Source organism: Oryctolagus cuniculus (genome assembly GCF_964237555.1).
Source record: "Oryctolagus cuniculus chromosome 17 unlocalized genomic scaffold, mOryCun1.1 SUPER_17_unloc_3, whole genome shotgun sequence".
NCBI lineage: Eukaryota > Metazoa > Chordata > Mammalia > Lagomorpha > Leporidae > Oryctolagus > Oryctolagus cuniculus.
Window position 1 is genome coordinate 105,284 of NW_027208204.1, and position 17,300 is coordinate 122,583.

At 39.4% G+C, this 17,300-nt stretch overlaps 1 protein-coding gene across 1 annotated transcript; it reads left to right on the forward strand.

Moving 5' to 3' along the window:
- The first annotated feature begins 332 nt into the window (after positions 1–332).
- LOC138847921 (zinc finger protein 717-like) lies at positions 333–10,116 on the forward strand. Its single transcript, XM_070067673.1, has 3 exons — positions 333–2,234; positions 2,476–2,568; positions 4,627–10,116. The coding sequence occupies exons 1-3, from the start codon at positions 2,081–2,083 to the stop codon at positions 6,510–6,512; spliced, it is 2,133 nt and encodes a 710-aa protein (XP_069923774.1). The 5' UTR covers positions 333–2,080; the 3' UTR covers positions 6,513–10,116.
- The last annotated feature ends 7,184 nt before the right edge of the window (positions 10,117–17,300 follow it).

The window sequence follows — 17,300 nt, forward strand, 5'->3', positions numbered from 1 at the left end:
GGAGCAGGGTAGGGGGCATGAGGGAAAGAACCACTGTATTCCTAAAGTTGTATCTATGTAAAAATTGCATTCATCAAATAAATAAAATCTTAAAAAAATAAATTTTAGTGACAACATAATGTTTATCTCTTTGATAACCTCCTTTATTTGAGTAGTCGCCCTTACAGGTTTTTTTTTTTTTACTATTATCTCATTATTTTACAAAATTTGTTTACAGTGCTTTCTCTTCCAGGTGTGACTCTGGGCACCTTCACATATTTCCAAGAGCAAAGAAAATACATCACCTGGAAGCGGATTTCTTAATTATTCCTCAGCTTATAGTCAGTTTTTATTTTAGGAAATCTATAATTGTTTATTAATTAAAAAGGAAAATAAACATAATTTTATTCTCAGAGAATATCCACAAATAAGATGAATGACAAATGTGGCATGATTATGAAACATTGCATTCATCTAAGATAGGGCAATTTGGTCTCTTTTCTTTCTGTTGCCATGACAAAATATATATTACATGTTTGAGTTAAACCTCAGTGCAAAATATCCAAAATTTTTTGGATCATGATGTCAAAAACTGTCTTTATTGTCACATACATGATGTAGTGGTCAGTGTTTTAGTGCTACTCTGAAAATAAACAGTTAGCATTCTACAAAGGTAAAAATTGCCTAGTACTAAAACACAGATCAGTTAAGTTCGTTTCTGAATTTTTAGAGTAATGCAGTCTTTAATAGTTTTGAAGAGATGAACTTGATTCAGGTATAGGATCCAAAATGTGGGAAAAAGAGTCTAGTGCAGGTTATTTTGTATTTTTAAGATTTATTTATTTATTTTTTTGAAAGGCAAAGTTACATAGATTGGGAGAGACTGGGGGGAGAGAAAAAAAGATATGTTCCATCTTTCTGCTCCATTTTCCAAATGGCCACAATGGCTGGGACTGGGTCAGGCTAAACCAATAGCCTGGGACTCCATCTTGGTCACCCATATTAGGGGATGGGGCCCAAATACTCAGCCTGTCTTTCAGTACTCTTTCAGGTATATCAGCAATGGGGCTGGGTTGGAATGGAGAGGCAGGACTCAAATTGTAAGCTCACAAGGGATGACAGAATTGCAGATGGAGGTTTAACCTGCTACATCACATTGCTGGTGCCTACTGCAGTTTCTTAAACAAATCTTTATGCATTTCTCTCAATTAGTCAGAAATGCAGATTGTAGTGTGGACTTCCCCAAGTACTGTTTTTGGGCAAATAATTCCATTCTTTTCCTTTAATTTGACATAATGTTATTTCAGTTCCTCAGATGTTCATCAGTAGAATAGTCATAGACAAAGCCAAAAGCTATTTTCTATTGTCTGTCTTAAATGAATGTTCTCTCTTATTTAAAAATATTTATGAACTTGATAGCAGAAGAAGTTAATGGACAGAAAGAGAGAGAGAGCTCCCATGCATGTATTCACTCCCTAAATAATGATACCACGCAGAGGTGGGCAGGATTGAAACCAGGAGTTAGGAATGGAGTCTAGGCATGCCTCATTGATGGCATCACTACTGTTTCCCCAGTTCTGCATTAGCTGGGAGCTGGAAACTAGAACAGGCACTGGAAATCCAACCTGGGCACTCTGAAGTAGGGTTTCTCAGCTGGCGTCATAAACACTAAACTAAATGCCTGCCCTCCCTTTGAATTATTTCTCCTCTGCCATATTTGAAGTGACTGTGGATGATGTTTTCCTGGAAATTCTTCTGTGTTCATTCTCATTAAAGCTTCACTGATAGGCTCTTGTCTTTTTCCCTACATACTTCTAAATTCTTCACTTTAACATTGTTCACTCAAAAGTCAGTATTATCCCCCTTTCAGCCTGTTATGTAATCCCCTTGACAGATGTAGCCCTTTTGATCTGAAAGTCCTCTTTCCCTCTAGCTTGGGCATTTTTCACAGTTTTCAGACAATAGTTTGACTCCCTGTTTAATGCTTCTAATGTGGTTGTCCAAATGCTCAAATCTAAAATGAAACCACATCCTTCCTTCTTCCTTCATACCTGTATACAAGATATAAAACTTTCAGTGTTTGTTTTGTGACAGAGTTCATATGTTGACTGGAAGTGTTCCATTGCAGGTGATGATAGGATTTGAAGACCTGGCTGTGTATTTCACCTGGAAAGAATGGCAGAACATGAATAATGCTCAAAAAATCTTGTACAGGGATGTGATGCTGGAGACCTACAGCATCCTGTTCTCCTTGGGTGAGTGACACCCATCACATTCCCAATGGTAACATTTTTTTGCTCTTTGACAAATAAATAAGCACTTTATAAAGTATAATGTTTGGAAGGTGTAGAATTTGAGAACATGAATAATCTGAATTTCTAACATCAAGAAAGGGTTCAAATTGGTACCTTTGTTGCAGAGCACCTGGACCAAGCTGTAGTCTTAAATAACCCAAGATTGTGAGTTCACAAAATCTGACATTGTTTCCATTAATAGGGCACTGCATGACCAAACCTGACTTGATCTTGAAGTTGGAGCAAGGAGCAGAGCCCTGGATGGGGGAAGAATGCCTACATCAGAGTCTTTCAGGTCAGTCTGCACATAATGGGCAGGGAGGCCAAAGTAGAAGCAGTGCATCAGATGCTGACTGGTGTTCTTTCCATGAATTTTTCTTAAATCTTTCTCCTGATGAAAGCCGGATTTGTATATTTGGTATTCTAGAATATCTAGGGATACCAATGTCTGTCTCTTTTTTTCTTGGTGAAGATGTTCTTTGTATTAAAAAAAAAAAATTCCAATGCTTTTCTGGTGTTACTAAGGCTTTTTTCCAGGTTAGATTCATTCTATAAATTCTAACTTGTCATTCTCCACACTTTCATATCTTTTCCTTCATGCATTTATTAATTCCTTCAGTGGTTGCTAATTGCACAGTTATAGAAACTTTTTTCTTACTTATTGCTCATGGTTTTGGCCAGGCACAGACCTTGCTATTTTAAGCATCTTATAACTGCACCAATAATTGTGAGCTCTCTTTCTTTGTCTCTTTTTCCTTTTGTTCTTTCTCTAGGCCTCTCAAATAAATAAGAAAATGATAGATTGTTGGAAACATTTGAGGAGTGAGCCTGTGGCTGGCAACCCTCTCTTTTATTCTCTTTGTGCCTCAATCTTTGTCTCTTTGGCTTTGAAGTAAATAAATGAGTAAATGCTAAAAGATGATCAGGAGTAAGCCTCTGTACTGTGACATCAAAAATCATAAAGCTAAGCATGAACTTGTATAGGAACATGAAAATAAGTGATCCTAGACTCACCAAGAAATTCATGAGTTTCTCAATTCCAAGGTCAACTAACATTATAGATTCATGTTGAATGGCTCAGATTTGTTTGGGAGAAGAGTTTGAATTATGAATTCTTATTTTTCATTGTCATTATTGAGAAACAAGAAAATGACAAAACAGCATAGGAAATGAAGTTTTCTGTGGAAATAGGAGACAATTAATCAAAAGCCTCCAGAAACTCAAATTATCACAGAGGAATGTTTATAGAAAGAATTGAGAGGAGATAACCACAGTTGGTGTTTTCAGAATGAGTTAGCAAAGACTTCAAAAACGTGAACACACCCTGGGTTGTAGAAACATATTCTTTAAATTGGTAGGAAGTTTATACCCAAGATAGTATACTGTGGCTTTTCTGTACCAGTAGCAAATATGAGACGCTGAAGATGTCAGATTTACTTAGGAATATGGGGAAGCTGTCAGAAAGTGCAAACAAAAGAGTTTTTCATTTGAAAAATCCTACAAATGCTATTTCCTGGGGAAGACTGAACATGAGGCAATCATACATTCAAATACTGCTCCTTAAATGTGGTCCTGTTTAGAATACAAGCACATTTCATTCTTCTTCACCTTAAAGTAAATGATCCAGTAAAACTTTCTCATATTTCTGCCTGAAATATTAGAGAAGCACAAAATACACAATTTTTAAAAATATAAACTGTAGCAAAAGCACAAGGAAAAAAATTGTTGCTAGGCAATGGGTGAAAATTTTTGCTAAATATTTGTCCACTCATTGAAATCTTGTGTAGTTGTTTCATCTCTGTGAAAAGCAGAATGACAATGAGAGGAGAGAGAAATCTTTTAACTCACTCCGGAAATGACTGCAACAGTTAGGTCTGACTAGTCTTTAGCCAATAGTCTGGAATTCTATCTAGTCTTCTCTGGTGCATCACAGGGTCCCAAGCACATGAACCATCATCTGCAGCCTCCCAGGTTACATAAGCAGAGAGCTGTATTCAAAGCAGAGCTGTATTGGAGGCAGAGGAGTCAGGTCTCAAACCGGCACTGCTTTTGGGTGCAGGCATCCCAAGCAGAGTTAATACATCTTACCACAAAAGCCATTCTGCCATACCTGAACAGAATTCAGGTAGTGAACAAGATCGTGATTGAACTTTGGGAGACCTATTGATGCAATTCAATATATTAATATATTAAGGAGAAAAACCATATAATGACCATAACTAAGTTTCTCGTATTAATTTTGTTAATATCTTATGCCATTTGAATACAAAGTAACTTTCCATTTACATAAGTTAGCAAGGAGAAAGTTATATGTGATTCAGTGAAGTGGTTGTTTGTTTTTTTCTCATTTCAGTTGCTGTGAAAAGGGATGACCTGGTTAGCAACAGCCAGGAATGTCAGGACAAAAGTCTGAATCTTAATGTCAAGAAAAATAACAAGACATCAACTCCAAAGATAGTTGAATTAAGAAAAATATTTAATTTAATTTCAAGCCATATTCCCAAACTAATTATCAGAAAGAGAAATTATTTAAGAATGAAACCCAAAGAATGCAATATATGTCACAATGTGTATCCCCAAAGTGGGTCTGATCAACTGCAAGCTGAAGAGAAATTTGATGCCACTAAGGTGCCTGGGAACTCTCTCCAGTTCTATGAGCCTCTTAGTCAGTGTCACAAGATTCAGACTGTGAAGCAGACATCTGAGCATATTGGAAAAGGGAAAGTCTTCACAAGGAAGATGTCCTATAAATCTGAGAGGGTTTGTAAGGGAGAAATCTGTAATAAGTCAACTATCACTGTTGGAAAGGCAACTCAAATAGTAAATGCTTTCCACAAAAGCTCTAACCTCAGTACGCATCAACAAACCCACACAAGAGAGAAATTTTATGAATATATTAGGGATGTGGAGCCTGTGACTTACCAATCACATCTTGTCATAAATCAGAGACCACATTTAGAGAAAAAACCCCATGCAGGTAAAACCTGTAATAAATCATTCAGTTGTAATTCCTGCCATAGCATCCATCACAGTACTCACATACAGGGAAACCCCAATATGTGTATTGAATGTGGAGAGACCACTCACCAGGAGTCAGATTACATTAGACAACAGAAAATTCACATACAGATGAAACCTCATGAGTGTACTGATAGTAGAAAAGCCTTTTTCCCAAAACCATACCTCATAACAGAACAGAGAATTCACACAGAGGAGAAACTTCATGAATATAATGACTATGGAAAAGACTTTTTGAACAAATCTGACCTCAGTAATCAACAGAGAATTCACAAAGGGCAGAAGCTTTATGAATGCAATGACTGTGGAAAAGCCTTTGGTCAGAAGTCAAACCTCACAATGCATCAGAGAATTCACACAGGGGAGAAACCTTATAAATGTTTTGACTGTGGAAAAGCCTTTGGCCAGAAGTCAAACCTCATAATGCATCAGAGAATTCATACAGGGGAGAAACCTTATGGATGTAATGACTGTGGAAAAGTCTTTGGCCAGAAGTCAAGCCTCATAATTCATCAGAGAATTCACACAGGAGAGAAACCTTATGAATGTAATGACTGTGGAAAAGTCTTTGGCCAGAAGTCAAGCCTCATAATTCATCAGAGAATTCACACAGGAGAGAAACCTTATGAATGTAATGTCTGTAGAAAAGCTTTTGGCCAGAAATCAAGTCTTATAATGCATCAGAGAATTCACACAGGAGAGAAACCTTATGAATGTAATGACTGTGGAAAAGCCTTTGGCCACAAATCAAACCTAATGATTCATCAGAGAAGTCACACAGGAGAGAAACCTTATGAATGTAATGACTGTGGAAAAGCCTTTGGCAATCAGCCAGATCTCATTAGACATCAGAGAATTCACACAGGGGAGAAACCTTATGAATGTAATAACTGTGGAAAAGCCTTTGGCCAGAAGACAAGCCTAATAATGCATCAGAGAATTCACACAGGGGAGAAACCTTATGAATGTAATGACTGTGGCAAAGCCTTTGGCCAGAAGTCAAGCCTCAGAATGCATCAGAGAACTCACACAGGTGAGAAACCTTATGAATGTAGTGACTGTGGAAAAACCTTTGGCCAGAAGTCAAACCTCATAACGCATCAGAGAACTCACACAGGTGAAAAACCCTATAAGTGTAGTGACTGTGGAAAAGCCTTTGGCAATCAGCCGAACCTTGGCAGACATCAGAAGTCTCACAGGAGAGTAACCCTATTAATGTAATGGCTGGAAAATACTTTTTCCTGAGGGCAAGCCTAGTAATACATCATAAAACTCACACAGGGGAGAAACCTTATGAATGTAATGACTGAGGAAAAGCCTTTGGAAATATGTCACAACTCAGTGTGTCAGAGAATTAGCAAAGGAGAGAATTGTCATGAGTGTAATGACTGAAAAAGCCTTTTATGAAAAAGCACAACTCCTACACACCAGAGAATTCACACAGGTGAGAAACCTTATTAAGCTAATGACTAATGGAAAAGCTTTTGGCCAAAAATCAGACCTCCTTGAACACCAGACAATTCATGCAGGGGAGAAGCCTTATGAATGTAATGAATGTGGAAAAGCCTTTGGCAATAAGTGAGAACTCAATGCACCAGAGAATTCACACAGGGGAGAAAACTTATGAATGTAATGACTCAAACTTTTTAACTATAATTCAACCCTAATTGCATATCATCAAATTCATATAGGAGAAAACCCTCTTGAATGTAATGTATGTGAAAAAGCCTTTATCTGGAAGTCATACCTCTTAAGACATCAGACATTACATGGGGAAAAACCTTATGAATGTAATGAATGTTGGAAAGCTCTTTGCCAAAATCACACCTTATAACATCAGAGAATTCACAGAAACTTTTGAATGTAATAAATGTAAGAGATCCTTTTGTCAGAAGTAATGCCTCACAACACATCATGGAATTCAAACAAAGGAAAGAGTTTAAGAATATACTGAACATGGAAGAGCTTTTTCCCAAAAGCAATGTAATCTTGTGACAAAGCCTTTTGTTAGAAACCATGCCCCCATACAATTGGGACTCATGTAAGGGAGAAAGCTAATGAATGTTATTAGTGTGAAAAAAGCCATTCATCAGAAATCAATTGTTATAATCAAAGAATTCACACAGGGGGTTTCTTACAAGTGTAATGAGTGTAGAAAAGTATTTTCCTGGGATTCATGCTTACATTGGTACAGAATTCATAAAAGAGGAACCTTCAAATGCAGTAAATATGAGAAAACCTTCAGCCAGAAATTAGATATCAATAGATATCAAAGAATCCATAAAGAAAAAAAAAATATAAGGAATGCTTTAAAAAATCAGTCTTCAGTTCACAAGAAGTGACTCAGAAATGAGATTACCATAAGTCATCTCTCAATAGTTAACTGAGAGCTCACCAAAAGGAAAATCCTTTGACTGTAATGCAATTGGAAAAACCTTAACTGTAAGGCAAGCTTCTGCAAAATTTAGCAAGATTACAGGGAGAAGTCTCTGAAAATGTCATGTGTCTAGAAGAATTCTTAGATACAACCACACCTCATCAAGTGTTAGGCAATTCACATGATGAATTGTGACTGAGATGGGCTAACCATGCTTCCATGTGTAAATTTTGCTAACAAATATTCAACAGTTGCAACAGTTGATTCAACAGTTATTGTAAGAGTTACTTGGAATATCTTTACCAATTGCAAAGTTATTGTTGTATAGCAGTGTTATTGCCTGCCTAGGATTCTTTCTCCACATCATTGTAGTATTGTAGTACAAATAAGTGATATGACCATAGGCATATGAACTGACACATGTTCCAGCCATAATTCTGTACTCCAGCCCTGGGTGATGAGTGTTTCATCCAGTATAGGGAATGAGCATGTGGTCACCTATATACTCATGTGAACTTCCAAGTTATATGTGTGCATTTCTGGATTAGACTATACTACCTGTGGTCTGTTTGTATATTCAAGTAGAAGTTTTTGCACACATCACCCTCATTCTATAATGGGAGTATCTCAAATCCTATAAATTGCAAGACTTTATCTCCTAAATTTTCCTGTATTACTGAGTGTGCAATCCATTTTGAAATATTTCATTTATGATCCCCTATTTTATTCTTTTCTTCCTTTAATTTCTTTCCCAGAGACAAGGATTTGAGTTGTATTACTCCCTACTGCTAAAAGTGACCCTCAGTTTTATTGAAAATGTGTGTTTTCTTCCTTTCCCAATTTATACAGTCCTTTCTGGATTTTAATCAGATTTACATTCAGTTCAGACCTCAGGATACACTTAGGATGGACAGTCTACCCAAGTTGCGTGACTATTCCATGGTAGATGGGCTACAAATGCTATGATATCATCTAACTGTAATGTCTCTTTTATTTCCCATCTGGAGGACAATCCTGTATATCATCCTTCTACCTCCATTTCTGCCCATTGGGCAAAGCTCATTGTCCCTGTTCAAGTGCTTCAGCTTCTTTCAAGTCTTCATCAAATCAAATCTTAGTATAATCAGAAATTTAAAAGAAAGTGAATGGTGTGGCTGTTGGCAGTTTCAGTGTGGTCAAGTAATTTGCTGGACTGCTATTTTGTCTGGGTTGGCTTCCATCTTACTCAGAACTAATTTTCCGTAATATTGTATGGCTGAGGACTTTTTCTAGGCCCCCAACTAAGTTGGTGCATTTCTTATGGAAGGTGGGAGTATTATGTCCAAATATTTTATATATGTGATTGTGTTAAAGACCTTTGGATTGTGTTAACTGGGGTTTTCCATGTAGTCCTGGCTGGAATCACATGTGTGCTCACAATCCAAAGGCAAAAGGAGGTTTATACTCAAAGAAAATGAAAATCAATGTCATCATGAAGGCAAAGATGAAAGTGATGTAATCATAAAGACAGAGGCTACCAGAAGCTGGAGTTGGCAATGAAAAGATTATTCTGTAGATACTGGCTGGAGCACAGACCTTACTCCCTGCATTTCAGTTTGAGCCAGAGAGAGTGATTTCACTTTTATCCTTCAAATAGTAACAGTATACAGTTTCCTTTTTTTTAAGTCATTAAGCTTGGAACATTTTTGACAGTAACAATAGGTAACCAGATTCTCTTGCTGCCAACCTGGAGGTGACTGGAATTTCATGAAACATGAGCACAAAATGGTGGTAGAAGTAAAAAAACTGATCATATCTGGGAAACTTGACAGAAACTTGCTAGTAGGGTCAACAACAGATGGATCAATTAGCTCCCTGATCCATATCTAAGTATTAATACATGAAAATTATTTTCTTATAATTATCATTGTTGGAATATAAATAATGTGATGTGCCTCTGGAAGCCATTTCTTAAATATGGATGGAATATGATTCTTTTGGTTTATTTGTTTTATGTCATTTTTGCTTTTCCAATGTTTCTAATCACTGATGCCTCAATAAATTTCTTTCTTCTAAAGTTCATTGTGATATATTTTCTTTACAAACAATCCTCAGGGACAGGGAGAGAACAGTTATTGTCAGAAATCCACTAATTCCTTGAATTTTTGTTTTGGAGTTCATTTCCTACATGAGTTATGGGTTCTATTGAAAGAGGCATTGGTTAGTTTGTTGACTGATGATGGCATTATTTCTTATGCCAAGTGATTGTACATTTTCTGGCTTGGAGTCTTGCTTTCCACCAGCTCTCTGGTGGTGGCCTGGAAAAACAGTAGAAGATGGCCCTAGTCCTTGGGCCACTGTACCTGCGTGGGAGAACTGGAAGAGGCTCCTGGCTCCTGACTTTGGATCAGCTCAGTTCTGGCCATTGCAGTCATTTTGGGAGTGAACCAGTGGAATGGAACACCTCTCTCTGGCTCTTATCTCTAAATCTGTCTTTCAAATAAATAAAACAGTTCTTTAAGAAAAATCACTGAATTAAAAACGTCAACTTCCTTCCTATAGATTACTTTTTAGGTACTCTTACTTACCACAGATCAGAAATAATATATGATTTTTTTTTTTGGTGACTGGCTTATTTCACTAAGTATAATGATTTCCAGTTGCATCCTTTTTTTTCAGACAACAGGATATCACTTTTTTTGAACATGTGTAGTATTCCTTGGTTATATATACCACATTTTCTTTTTCTAGTCTTCAACTGATGGACATCTGGGTTGATCTCATATCTTAGCTCTTGTAGATTGAGTTGAATTGAACATGGGGGTACAGATAAATTTTTCATATAATGATTTTTTTTTAATGTAACTGCACCAGTTTACATTCCCATCAACAATGGATTAGGATAGTTAAGGATTTTTTTCCTTCATCCTGGCCAGAATTTGTTGTTTGCTGATTTCTATATTGGAGCTATTATAACTGTGGTGAGGTGAAACATCATTGTAGTTTGATCTGCATTTCTCTAATGGCTAGTGATCCTGAACATTATTTTATGTGTTTGTTGCCATTTGAATTTCCTCTCTTGACAAAAAGGCTGTTCAAGACTTTTGTCCCCTTTTTAATCAGATTATTTGTTTTCTTCTTGTTATATTTCTTGACATTTTGTGTATTCTGATTACTAGTTTGCAAATGTTTTCTCCCATTCTGTCAGTTGCCTCTTCATTTGGCTGAGTTTTTTCTTTGCAGGGCAGAAGCTGCTCCACTTGGTGTAATCCCATTTGTCAATTTTGGCTTTGATTGCTTGTGCTTTGGGGATCTTTTCCAATAAGATTCTTCCTCTGCCAATGTGTTGCAGACTTCCTCCAATGTATACTCTAGTAATTTGATGGTATTTTGTCATATCATAGATTTAGGTCTTTGATCCATGTTGGATGGATTTTTGTGTAAGGTGTAAAGTAGGGGTTTTGTTTCATACTTCTGTATGTGGAGATCCAGTTTTCCCAGCATCATTTGTTGAAGAGACTGCCCTTGATTCAAGGATTTATTTTAGCTCCTTTGTCAATGATCAGTTAGTTGCAGATGCATGGATGATTTCTGAAGTTTCTACTCCTTCCATTGGTCTACATCTCTCTCTCTCTCTCTCTCTCTCTCTCTCTCTCTTTTTACCAATACCAGGCTGTTTTGATTTCATCTCGCTGATCTTTTGTATTTTTGGTTTCAATCGTGTTTATTTTTCCCTAATATTAATTATTTCCTCCTAATGATTTGGAGTTTGTTTTGTTGTTGCTTTACTAGGTCCTTGAGATGCATTGATAGCTTATTTATTTGGTATGTTTCCAATTCATTGATGTAGGCACCAATTGCTATAAATTTCTCTCTTAACCCTGCTTTTGTTACATCTCATAAGTTTTGATATATTATCATCTTCATTTGTTACTGGATTTTTTTATTTTTAAAATTTCTTCTGTTACCTACTATTCATTCATGAGCATGTTGTTCATCCTCCATGTATTCACATATGTTCTGGAGCTTCTTGAGTTCTTGATTTCCAACCCCATTCCTTTGTGGTATGAGATGATGCATGGTATATTGTTGAGATATGCTTTATTGCCTAGCATATGATCTATTCTAGAGAAAGTCCCATGGGCTGATGAAAAGAATGAGTATTCTTTAACTATGGAATGAAAAATTTTGCAGATTTTAGTTAGATCCATTTGGTCCCTGGTTCAATTAACTGTCATTTCTTTGTTGATTTTCTGTAAGTAGATCTGTCCATTGATGAAAGTGGCTTGTCAAAGTCCTCCATTACTATTGTAGTCTTTGCTTCTCTTTGAACTCATTAATATTTCTTTTAAATACCCAGGTATTTAAGGTATTATAAGGTACCAGGTATTATAAGGTACCAGGTACCTTATAATTGGACTTATATTCATTTACTGTAGTCACAGTTTCCTGTTGAGTTGATCCCTTAATCATTATATAGTGTCCCTCTCAGTTGCTCTTAACAGGTTTTTTTTAAAGTCTATTTTGTCTGATATTAGGATTTTTATAACTGCTATTATTTGCTTTCCATTAGCATCAAATATCATTTTCCATTCTTTCAGTTTCATTCTGTGTGTGTCTTTGTTGGTGAGGTGTGATTCTTGAAAGCTACATCTTGGTGAGTCTTGGTTTTTAATCTTTTCAACCAGTCTATATCTTTTAACTGGAGAACTGAGGCCCTTTCATTCAAGGTTATTATTGATAAGTAATGACATGGCCCCGAGATTTTCCATACATACTCCTATTGTTTACTTCAGATTTCTTTTGTACTTTACTGGGAGATTTTTTGTCTTCCCATTTTTTCATAATGATGAGTATCTTCCTGTATTTCTGTGTGTAGCATATCCTGAAGCATGTTTCATAAGGCTGGATGAATGATGACAAATTCAATTTCTGTTTGTTATGAAAGGTCGTTATTTCACCTTCATTCATAAGTGTTAGCTTTGCAGAGTCTGGTATTCTCTGTTTTCATTTTTTTCTCTTAAAAATTGGACTATGTATCTGCATTCTTCCTTAGCCAATAGAGATTCTGATGAGAAGTCAGCTGTGGGTCTAGTTGGAATGTCTCTGAAAATAATCTGGCATTTCTCTCATGCAGAACTTAGAAACTTTTCTTTATGTTTTATTGTTGAAAGTTTGACTGCAATGCACTGCAGTGAAGATCTTTTCTGCTCATGACTATTAGGAGTTCTGTGTGCTTCCCATACTAGGACATTCTTTTCTTTCTCCAAATTGGAGCATTTTTCTGTAATTATTTTATGGAAATGCTGTCTAAACCATTCTCTCCACTCCTTCAGGAACTCCTAAGACCCATAAGTTGGGTCATTTGATTGTACCCTTTTAATTTCCAAACAATTTTTTAAATTTTATTTAATTTATACAGGTTTCATGTATTTCATATATATGTAGAGAGAGATAGAAATAAGAAAAATAGTGACACTTCCATCCTACCCTCCCTCCTGCTCATGCTCCAACTCTTCTCCTCCCTCACCTATTCCCACACTTAATTTTTACAAAGATCATTTTTCAGTTTACTTTATACTCACTCATAAAGGTTGTTATACTAAATTGTTTAACCCTACACTAAATAAAAGCTCAGCAAATCGTATGAAGAAAAATACATTGCTATTTAACAAAGCAGACAAGAGCTCTAACAAATCAAAAAATCTCAAAATGTCCATTTTATTCAAATACATTTTATTGTAGTTATCACTGATCATGGAAGATGTATGATACCTGTCTTTTTGGGACTGCCTGATTTCACTAAGTATAATGGTTTCCAGTTGCATTCATCTTATTACAAAATACAGGATTTCATTTTTTTTTTTACTACTAGGTAGTGCTCCATAATGTATATATACCGTAATTTCTTTATCCAGTTTTCAACTGATGGACATCAGGGTTGATTCCATATCTTATCTATTGTTAATTGAGCTTCAGTGAACATGGGGATACACATAACTCTCTCATATGCTGATTTCTTTTAATTTTTGAGGAGTGAGTTGGCTGGATCCTATTTTAGGTTTTTATTCAATTTCTGAGGTATCTTCTTGTCTTCATAGTGGCTGGACCTTTTGCATTCCTACCAACAATGGATTAGGATACCTTTTTCTCTGTGTCCTTGCCAGCATTTGATATTTGTTGATTTCTGTATGTGAGCCATTCTAACTTTAGGGATTTGATTGGCATTTCCACAATGTTTAGTGATCCTGTCCTGAACATTTTTTAACTGTGTGTGGGACATTTGATTTTTTTTTTCAAAAATGCCCATTCAAGTCCATTGCCCATTTCTTAATTGGATTGTTTGTATTGTTGTTGAATTTCTTGATATATTTATAGATTCTAGATATTAACCCTTTATCACTTACATAATTTGAAAATATTTTCTTCCATTCTATCTGTTGCCTCTTCACTTTGCTGAGTGTTTCTTTTGCCAATCAGAAGCATCTCAGCTTGATGTAATTCCATTTGTCAACTTTGATTTTGATTGCCTGTGTTTTTGGTGTCTTTCTCAAGAAGTGTTTGCCTCTTCCAATATTTTACAGAGATTCCCCAATGACTTAGAGGTATTGGGTTGTATATTGATGTCTTTGATCCATTTTAAATGGATTTTTGTGTAAGTTGTAAAGTAGCTTCATACTTTTCCACATAGAGATCCAATTTTCCTGGAACCATTTTTTAAAGAGATTTTTTTTCTTTTTCAAGAAAACTTTTTAGCTCCTTTGTCAAAGATAAGATAACTTTCAGATCATAAGTGACTCTGGGGTCATCTTCTCAGGGGATGGGAGTGGCTTTCCAGGATGGGGGACATCACAGGGACTGCAGAGCGGCCAGAGGAACATGGGCACTGGGCGCCCTCCTGGAGCTCCTGCAGCCCTCTTGTTGTTGGCGTCCTGCTGTGACATTTCTCAGCTGCTGCACCTGGCCACAGCCACCCCATTGTACAGGCTGCTCCCACTGCGCCCAGCCACAGACACCCCATGTCACAGGCTGCTCCCACTGCGCCCAGCCACAGCCACCCCATGGCACAGGCTGCTCCCACTGCGCCCAGCCACAGCCACCCCATGGCACAGGCTGCTCCCACCACACCCAGCCACAGATACTCCATGGCACAGGCTGCTCCCACTGTGCCCAGCCACAGCCACCCCACGGTATAGTCTACTCCCACAGTGCCCAGCCACAGCTGCCCCATAGCACAGGCTGTTCCCACTGTGCCACCAAGCTCCCATAGGACATCTTTGTCACAGAGACCTTCAAACCAGCTCCAGTTCAGAACCACCCTGCTGTCCAAGAAGAGGAAAGAGAGTCACTGAGCCAGGACCCCAACTCCTGGGCCCCAGGGGTCATGCCCTGCAGCCCCTCTGGGGCCCACGTATGAATGTGGCCTCATGTAGATTCAGTGGTGCTAGGGAAGCCAGCAGGTCCCCAGCTTATGTGGACAGTGTCCAGGACCTGTGCAGAAACCCAGGTGTTCCCCAGACCCTCACTCTCCAGAGATCTCCTGTGTTCACACTGGACATTTCCTTCGTGCCCAGCCAAGGCTGCACAGTCAAATTCTCACAAAATGCTCCTGAGGGGCAGCATCACCCTTGACCTTTATGTCCATGCTGGGCCCTGGGAACTCAGCTCTGAGGACTTTGGATGGTGCCATGCTCCTTTCTGTTCTGCAAAGAACCCTCTGCATCCAGGACGCGTGGGCCCTGCCCTGTCACCGTGGCTGCCAGGAAGGCATCGGTGTCCCTGGGAGCAGAAATCACAGTGTCCATGTTGCTGATGGCTGGAGAAGGAGCCCTCATCCCTGCAGTCCTGCTGGGAGCTGCCAGCATAATGATGGCTGAGGCCAGGGATGATTTCCCCTGGTCCACCCACCCCAGGGCCCCCACATCCTCCTGCTCAGGGTGACTGAGGTGCCCTCTCATCCCAGGAGGTCCACAGTGCCCTGCATCAGATCACTTCCTCCCAGGCCAGGAACAGCTTTTGCTGGGTCCCAGGGAGGGTGGGTTGCAATATAGCTGAGAGAGAAATGGGAGAACAGGCAGCAGGGGCCCAAGGGTCCTTGGCTGGCCCATTGCGTGTGGCAGCAAAGGTCTCCTCTGCCTGCCAAGTCCTCTGGTCCTAAGTCTGATCCTTGTGGATGTTGGCTTGGCTGCAGCACAAGAGGGAGCAAGTGTGAGCCAGGCCTCACCTCTGCTCCCCAGGTCTCCACTAACTTCCCCAGGAAGTGGCCAAGGCCAGCTGTGCTCAGGGGCCCTGCACAGTGCCTACAGCCTCAGGCCCCAGACCAGTGGGATCATTCCTCTTCCAAGGAGCCAGATGCTTCTTCTGGGGGAGCCCTGAGCACTACGACCCTCTGTCCAAGAAAGTGTGGAGGGAGCAGTGGCTAGGACTCAACACCGCATGGACAGAGGGGGAGGCCCCTTCCAGCTGGGCTTGGCCACTGAGCTGGGACATGATGACTGCTTCTCCAATGTTGTTTCAAGGGGTCCACACAAAACTGCACACACATTGTCCACGTACCCTTACACAAGTGAGAAAATGGAGATGAAAGTCCAAGAGGTGTGGTGGTCTCTCCAAAGTCCCACTGTGGACACAGCCTGGACTGGGATGAAGCAGCTCTGGTGCTGGGGTCAACACCCTGCCCTGCTCCTGACTCCAGCTGCCTGCTAATGCAGACCCCAGGAGTCAGCTGGTGGCTCCAGTGACTGGGTCTCTGCCATCCAGGATCAAAGGAGACACCATGAAATATGGGTATTGGCTAAATGTGGACAGGGTGGAGCTATCTGAAAATTCCCAGGTGGCTTCATGCAGGGAGAGGCAACACCCTTACCTCAAAAAAGAAACAAACAGCTGAGGGTGGGGAACACGAGCTCTTTCCCCTCCTCTTCCTCCCTGTGGACCATGGCTGCACGTGCTATGCAAGGGATCCCATATCCCCTCCTACACCTCTCCTCCCTTCGGGCAGTCCTCTGGCCCACTTGGAATAGGTATTTCTCTGTGTGGGGCAACTCACACTCATGTGTGTGTGTTCACTTTCTCACCCTTTGCATAAATTTCATTATCACTTTGTGCACCTTATACGTGTCTGCATTCACAAGTCTTGTCTTTGGCTGAGATAAGAGCCAGAAGAAAGATTGACATACCCAAGCCCACATCAGTCTGACTCCAGAGCCTGCCTATATTCAGTTTTTATTCATTTTCATTTTATTTGAAAGGGGGAGAATCTCCCATCTGTTGTTCCAAAGCCCTCAAGAGCCAGGACTGAGCCAGGCCAAAGCCAGGAGCCTGGAACTCCATGTGGGTGTCCCACACAAATGTCAGGGCCCTGAGTCCTTGAGCCTTCACTGCTGCCTCCTAAGGTGCACATCAGCAGGAAGCCTCAATCTGAAGCAGAGCTGAAACCAGACTCCCACATGAAGGTCCCTAAGGCAGAGGTAAGCTCTCCCCAGGACCAAGCCTCCCACATTTGCTCAAGGTGCCCCTGCCCCACTGTTGTGTTAGCTGAGTAGCCATGTATCCAAAGGAATTCACCAATTGGCCTTGGAAAGTTCTCAAGTAATGAGAATCACCTCACCAGGTCTTGCTTCTGGGGAATTCTGGCCTAGGATGGGAGGCAG